Source organism: Echiichthys vipera, assembly GCF_963691815.1.
Source record: "Echiichthys vipera genome assembly, chromosome: 2".
NCBI classification, from domain to species: Eukaryota; Metazoa; Chordata; class Actinopteri; order Perciformes; family Trachinidae; genus Echiichthys; species Echiichthys vipera.
This window is the reverse complement of record NC_139827.1, coordinates 31004248-31012237: the sequence shown is the minus strand read 5'-3', so window position 1 is coordinate 31012237 and position 7990 is coordinate 31004248. Positions and strand designations below refer to the sequence as shown.

Genomic DNA, 7990 nt, shown 5'->3' with positions numbered 1-7990 from the left:
ACATGTATCTCTCTATCAGTTGGGTTGGATAAGGAGACAAAGGGGATATGTCATACTGCTGCTTCTTGGCATCATTTTCTGTTGAATAGTCTTATAAAAAACGTAACAAAAGGTTTTTTTTAAAAGAAAAGCTGTAGAAATGAGACATAAAGGTTAGAGGGACAGCACTTAATGGGGACCCAGCAGCTCATTTCTGCCCCAGGACCCCCTAACAGGTAAATGCAGCCATGCATGAGCCTCGTCTTTGTTGCCTGGTTTATTTATTTCCTGTTTATTTAAGCATTTCTCTTATCGTGCTATCACAAAATAAAAAATATATAACAGCGAGTGTCCAGTGGTCCTGAAAGTTTTCCTGATGTTTATTTTCTTAGGCATGGCTTCATTTTCTAAGGCACAAATTCATATTAAACTTATTAAATATTTAACCTTAGCACACAAACATGCAGTTATTTAAAATACATGTATAAGAAATATGGAGCTGAACTAATGTCAACTTTCCGATAGTCATGATAAACAAAGCAATACAAATGGCATGATTTACGTCAACATGTTGGATGCTCACATTTTGGAGCAATAAGCCATACATACACACAGTAATCCTGGGTTAGCGACCCCTCTGTGCTCAAGCTAAAACATAGTGTAATGGTTGTCACTGGTGCTGATGATCTCACTGTTGCACTCCAGTGATTTGAGGATCAGCTCCAGTGCCACTTTGCTTACGTTGAGACTGTAGCGCTGCCTGACTGCAGACAGGATGTGCAGGATGTGGCAACCCTTCTCTGCATCTACGGGCACAAGGAGAAGCACCTGTCAGCACACAGGGATGTGGCCATGACAACCAAGGTTATCTGGAGACTTCAAAGCAACACTTGACACAAGGGATTCAAGAGTTTAGGTTGTCAATACTTCTATAAAAGGAATTCAGCATTTCTATTGGATTCACTTTTTGAAATTAAAATCTTACAGAGCGATGAGAAAACCGTATTAGAAGCTGTATTAGAGAAAGGCCGCTGCTCTTTACAAAAGAGGGAATCTTTTGGTACCTCATGATTTGATTTCAATTGGAATTCTTGGCGTCACGATTCGATTCAAAATCGATTCCTGTTTAAAATCGATTCGATACATGATGACCTGCAGCGTGTATTCAAACTCAAAATGAGCACTCACAGCAAAGTAACATGCCATGTGCTTATGGCCAGGCAATGCAGCCTGTATATATATTTTTCACCGCAGCAGTCTCCACTACAGCAGCGTTTCTGTCAGAGCCGACAAGCTAACATAGCTAATGTAAATATGCAAGCTTTGTTTTATGTGTAGGGACTCTTCTCATACTACTGCAGAGGTCTGGTGTTATTAGGAGCAATATCAGTGGTTAAAAAAGTCGTTTTAATGCCTTCACCTTAATGCCCCAAGCTAATCAGTGTTAGCCTCGGCCGGCTGTTAGCGACTCTCCGGGATATCTCCATTGATAGCTGTTACACAAAAATGTATTTGCCGAAAAACACCCTGGGATGATTTTGCGCCTGAATTTCACTTTAACTGACATACAGGAGGTGTGATTGTTGTACTAATTTGATATCTGACGAGCAGATAAAAAGCTTTTAGTCTGGATTTATTCAACTGAATGATAATTATATAATTATACCTGACACATTGCCACAAAGGAGATTATGACTGAGTTAAAATAAAACTATAGCATGTCAACATTAACCAATCAAGCTTGATACTTAGTAAAGAGCACAAAAGTACGTGTACTTACACTTCTCTCTCTTTGAGTCCTCCCTGATGATGTCTTTGATGGACATAAGTAGATCTTTGTCATGTGCAGTCACCTGGTGAGGGACAGCAGCATCAAACAGACACATGTCCACGATCAATCCTCAGGATAATACCCTACTTAAGTGGGAAGACTTTATTTCTCCACCGTTTCTTACATGATAAACTTCCTCCTGGGATTTGACCTTGCGATACACAATGCCCTCGTCCTGTAAAGTTTGCAGGGCCTCCTTCAGAAGCTGCCGTAGCTGCTGACATGCAGACGGACCCGCCACAGGCTCCTTCGCAGCAGCACAGAAGCATGTTAATACAACAGAGCTGAAATGAAGTTACATTTGAAACGGCACAAGCATTAACGTGGAGATGGGATGAAGCATTAATCAGAAGCAGAGAAAGACACTGTGCTGCATCTATTATAGTTGCTGTTGTCTTTTGCTTCAGTTTCAGATATTTAAATGATTCTCTCCTCTCAAACTGCACTGCTTTACGGAAATATCTCAGTGGGATGACTAGTTTTGTGGGTAAGGAAACTAAAATGTAGAGTCAAATGTAAAATGAAAGAATACAAATCAAATCCTGGTTGCATTTCTTTATTCCATCTGTCACTCTCCCCTGAGAAGGACACTTTATATACATCCTGACGCATGGTTTTCATTTCATCCCACCACCACACATCTTCATAAAAGAAATGGTTCTAATATTATTATTATTCTAGCGTACCTGGTCTGCCGAAGCAATTGGAGGCTGGCCGGAAATCAGCGGCTGCAGGAGGTCCTGAACATCATAGGGTCTGAACCTGATCACTGTCTTCTGCTTAAAAAAGTCCTTGATGATGTTCGTTGCTTTGCTGAGGGAACTGATGCCCGAGTCACTAAACAATAGACAAAGAATCAGGTTGAAATACAGCTAATACTAATGCCTAAATACACGTTAGGAGATACATATTGAGTCAGGTTCAACTGTGACAGCTTGTTAATATTACTTCCCAATGTAAGAAAGTACTGTGATTATTTAGGTTTGCTTTCTTCCTGTATACAGGGTTCGTACACCTTTTCCAATGTCAAATTCAAGCACTTTTAAAACACTTTCAAGGTCCGTTTGTCAAGCTTTTCCAGCACCTTACAGCTGTGGTAAATTACTTAAATTATTAGCTAGCTCACGTTAGACGCCTCTATCAAGGCTGCCATGGTCACACAGAGTAAATTAACTCAATATGGTGTTATTGTACAATATAACGTGAGTTGCTCCAACTAGGGCAACCTAATGACCACAATGTAAACATTTAGTAACTGAGTTAATCAGTGATGGAGGTAAATCATTTCAAGTAATCTTTATGAGGTTAAGGTGTGTGAAGGTTCACTTAAATTGACATCTCCCATTCAAATGCGCGCATACTGGAGGGAGACACCACCGCAGCAATGGCTGCTTGACCACTTCCGGTACTTCACCGGATTTGTTTATTACCAAACTTAAATATTGTGCAAATAGCGCAGGAAAAGAGCCTATTAGCTTGCAGCACAGTTGGGGCTGCATTTAACTCTTTGCGTGTGCTTTCAGAATTATAGGATTTCTTTTTGTCTTATTTGCAGGTAAAGAGGCCACAAAAGACGTGCAATCCTTTGATGAATTTGTCCCAATTTCCCCCACTTCATATTGAAGCTGAAAACTGTTGTCATGTAAGCTGATTTCTTGTTGCTAAGAGAAGTAATCCTAACATTTTTTTCCCAGACTGAAGAGAAATTAACTGTTATTTTTGTAAGTCATCTTATCACAAACTGCACTGCTACACTGATCTCATCTCATTGGTTTGTCGCCATTTTTGTGAGCATTTTTTTATTTTGCTATCTTTCTTGGGTGCAGCTAGGTCGCTACTTTGCTACATGTGCGAACGGAAACGCAATAAGCATTTTCTTCATCAAATATTCTGGAAATTCGGTTAAACAGTTGGGATAGAAACCCTTCTACAGTGTAGTGATCTACTATGATGGTAAATGAAGAGATGGATGTTTGTACCACGTTGCATTAGGTTGCAGCTGGAGTGGTTTGTCGTAGCACTGGCTGTAGAGCTGAGGAACCTCCATCATCCAAGCTATCTGGACCGCCATCACTGGGTCGTTCACTTTATCTGGGAACACACGCGGACACAGGTGCACACATGATGAATGGGCAGAGGATATGGATGGCATATACTCTCAAAATAAAAAATGGGCTCTGTGTGAGAGAGAGAGCGAGAGAGAGAGAGACAAAGAGAGAGAGAGACAGAGAGAGAGAGAGACACACCTGTAAGGCGTCATAAAAAGAGATCGCAGTGCTCAGAAAAAGAATGTCCTTTCTAGGCACTTCAGGAGTGTGTGGGTAGGGGACTGTGTGAACATAAGAACATGCTCTAGCTCGAACGTTGGGATTCTTGGACATTGGGTGTCTTCTGATATTTTAAAAAAGGAGCTGTTTGGTAGATTGGTAAAAGTGAATGGTGAATTTTGATATCAAACTGTCACTATGGCCTGCAGAGGAAGGTCCTCTGCACTCACAGTATGTGGAGGCCATGATTTCTCTCTGTTGCCTCGACGTCTTCACCGGTCCCCTGACTCGGAGCAGCTCTCCGATCTCCAAACGGCAGCGGCTCTGCTGGGCCTGTCGCAGCTTCTTCAGTTCAGCGACTGGGTTAAAGCCTCCCTGGACCCCCTCACTGGGATTTCCCCCTGCTGGAGATGACACGTGAATATAAGATATTACACAATGGACTTTTGAGTTGCACTAATCAGCTAGTTTACTTTGTGGTTCTACTTAGTTGTACAGATATTTTTAGCCTTTTCTAACTGGTTGTTTTAGTTTTCTGTTCTGCAAACCCTGCTCTCGTCAACCTTGTTTTCATTTGAAAGGTTCTGATAAACCCACTGTACACAACCTGTAGAGCAGACTGACAAAGTTTGTGACTAGATAGTGAACATGGCAAGAAAAAGACAGATATTTTTCTCAGGAGTGTATTGAGACCAAAACAGACCTAATATTGGAAATTGTTTGCTGACACATCTGTAACAGTAAACAGTGATCATTTGTAAGATGTTGAGTTTGAGTGTTTTCAGCTCATAACACTGCCCCCAGCTGGCAAAGAAATCTATTACTGCAGCTTTAACTGAATTCATGGACACAATGTTTTATATAAGGAATCTGATTTTTTACTGATAATGTTTTTCTCTTCTGGCATGCCTACAGAAGAAACACACCCATTAATGAATCAATGATTTTTTAATAATGCCAATCCGATCACGTAAAAGCATAAAAGATGACAAGTTGTCACCATGTCTGCATTTTAGTGGCTGAAACCGGTTTAAAGCCTCTTTCACACAGTTACACTCTGTAAATTACAATCATAACCTCTCAGGCACAGCTAGTGATTTTTTTTTTTAAAGAATGTTTTTTTCGAGTTTCTCAAGCCTTTTATTAGATGGGACGGACAGGAAATGGGGTGAGAGAGAGAGGGGGAGACATGCAGCAAAGGGCCATAGGTCAGAGTCAAACCCGCGGCCGCTGCCTCGAGGACCTTCAGCCTTTTTACGTGGGGTGACTGCTCTAACCACTGTTCTACCGTTTTTTTAACTATTCACACACGCAGCCACATTCACGAACATTTACGTCTTGCGCCTCTTTGGGTCAAAATTTGTTTTGAACTTGCTGAACTGTTAAACATCAGAACTTTAATAAAAGTGTTAATTTAAAAAAACGAACGGTTTCATCATAGTTGCACAATGCCTTGTGTGCTCTCTCTCTGAAGTTGAAGTATGGGGTCTCTCTGCCCCGTGAGAGAGTGTTGGGCAGAATGGTAGCTGCAAAGCTGGCAGGGCAGTGCCGAGTAGATTTAAACTGTTCAAATCCAATCGCGGTGACACAAAACTTGGCAGAGGCGCATAAGTCGACAGCATAAATGAAATGATGACTGTCCTTTTATCGATCCTGATTTAATTTAGCCAATTATCAATGCCTCTGTAAGTTTCACAGCCTTCTGTCTGGCCCTCTTCTCTGTCAAAACAGACTCTCTGAACCCACACCCTGTCTGTCGTGAATAGATCTAATGCATTACATATGAAGAGATACTGTATTAGGCAAATCACTTTGCTTTATAAAGCTAAAATGATCAGCATCCTTTTGTGATTGTTTTGCTCACTCCATGTGAGAGTGTCTTTCATCAGACGGACGTAACCCTTTATGTGCTCATCCCTGCAATGTCCCTGATGGCATTCAAAACACAGGCGTACCAGAATTTCCCTGGAATGCCACTAGGTCTTGAGGTGGGACATTAGCAGTACATTGATCCCCTGCCCCCATTTACACATAACACAATTTTAGGGGAAGACTGCATGGAAAGGGACTAAAGATTATATGCAAAGCATTATCAAGTTCAACTGTGTGGAAAATGCCTTCCCCCAGTGACTCAATACACCGATGTTATGTATCTTCTGAATTACTGCAACGGCATGGCTCACTGTGCCAGTCTAAGGCTACGTTCAAACTGCAGGTCCTAATGCACAATTCCGATTTATTGCTCAAATCCGATTTTTAATTTTTTTTGTCCTTTCACATTATGTCTTTAAATGTGGCCTGTCTAAAAATTGCTGTGTGAACAGCTCACGCTCCTTAAGTGACCCACATGTGCAGTTGAACGGTGTTTACGGAAGCAAACATGGCAAAGGCAACCGGTATTGTAGGACATTATGGCTTAATGCTAAAGAAAGATCTGTAGCTTCAAAACTTCACTGTCCCTCCACTTTCTGCCTGCTTCACTGCTGTCCTCCATGTTTGTTTTGTTGGTTCTTGGCTCCAGCCTGTGGCACACTTTTTATTAATCAACTTTATTTGTCATTTACAAAACAGTTCAGCGCAGGTCAGAAATGACGTCACAGTCTCATTAAATGCGACCTGGCTGTTCAGATTCAAGATTCAGTACCACATTTAAAAGGCTGAAGAGCATAGTGTTCTGAGAAAAGACAGAAACTTGATGTACTTCTGCTTCTTCTGGTGACTAACAGAGAGCATAACTTACAATCATGCTAACAATGAGATTCATACAAATACAAACTCACATTTAGCAGGATCCTCCTGCTCTTTGAACAGGTCATTTTTCCAGCATAAGCAGTTTATTACGCCAGTACCATCATCCACTGTGAACAGAAGGAAAGACTGAGAAGTCAGGTCACTTAACGCACAGCAGGGCAGTGTCAGTTTGTGAACTGTAAACCAGATGTAGTTTTGCAATGTTCTTTGTTCCACACAGCAAGTTCACCTCCATAACAGAAGAAGTCTTCCCTTTCTCTCTGGTAGACCACTGTCCCAAGTACATCCACTTTATAGATGGGATGTGAGTTGTAGAAGTAAATACCTGCAAGACATAGGTGGATACACAACAAAAATAATATTATCAACAAAAGGCATCAGACACTGAGTAAAATAACTGAGAAAATTAATAACGGAAAAAGAACTTTAAAGGGGGGAAAAAATAATGCAAAACAATGTAAAATGGTAAATGAAATAAACAAAAATGGTAAATGAAATAAAAAAAATTGTAAATTAAATAAAACAAAACAGGATAAGTTATAGACCTACTAAAAACGAAAACGTCTGATAAAGTTTGCTAAGAACTTACTGTACAAAGTAATAAATTAGCTAACTTGCTAACATCACATTTACAGTAACTTAATTGAAGTTAGTTTGTAACTAAGTCAGTTAGTTACGTCACATTATTGTTATGTTCATTTAGCTGTTGGCCACAATTATTCAAACCTGTGAAATGACTCGTAAAGGTTCAAATGTAAAGACCAAAGATACAGTAAGCAAATGAAACAACGTGTGTTTCAATAGATGCCATTACCTGGCACCTGTGTGGACTCTGCCATCAGCAGGATGTCTCTGACATACAGCCTGGCGAAGGCACTAAACACCGGGTCCAGTCCCCACAGCATCGATGGGGGCTCTTCCGCTGGATCCATCGTAGCTGCCTGCATCTCATCATGAAAGCAAAAGAAAAAGACTCACCACTTTTTTTGAAGCGGTGGCGAGAGTTAACTCAGCTAGCTACAGCTATACTCTTGAGAGAAGTATTGGTCACGTGACGCGATAATTCGTGTTTCGCAGTGGCGTATGGGACGTGTAGTTCCCGGGACACAAAGAAACCTGAGGCGACGGCTGCAGACTGACGCTACACAGCGGACTAGTTGTT

At 41.0% G+C, this 7990-nt stretch overlaps 1 protein-coding gene across 1 annotated transcript; it reads right to left on the bottom strand.

Moving 5' to 3' along the window:
* Nucleotides 1-338: 338 nt before the first annotated feature.
* stn1 (STN1 subunit of CST complex) lies at nt 339-7840 on the bottom strand. The gene is made up of 9 exons (XM_083932157.1): nt 7643-7840; nt 7058-7153; nt 6858-6935; nt 4308-4481; nt 3790-3901; nt 2497-2647; nt 1935-2057; nt 1760-1832; nt 339-785 (listed from the first exon to the last, which is right to left on the bottom strand). Exons 1-9 carry the CDS (start codon nt 7773-7775, stop codon nt 628-630), a joined length of 1098 nt encoding a protein of 365 aa, XP_083788283.1. The 5' UTR covers nt 7776-7840; the 3' UTR covers nt 339-627.
* Between the last annotated feature and the right edge of the window lie 150 nt (nt 7841-7990).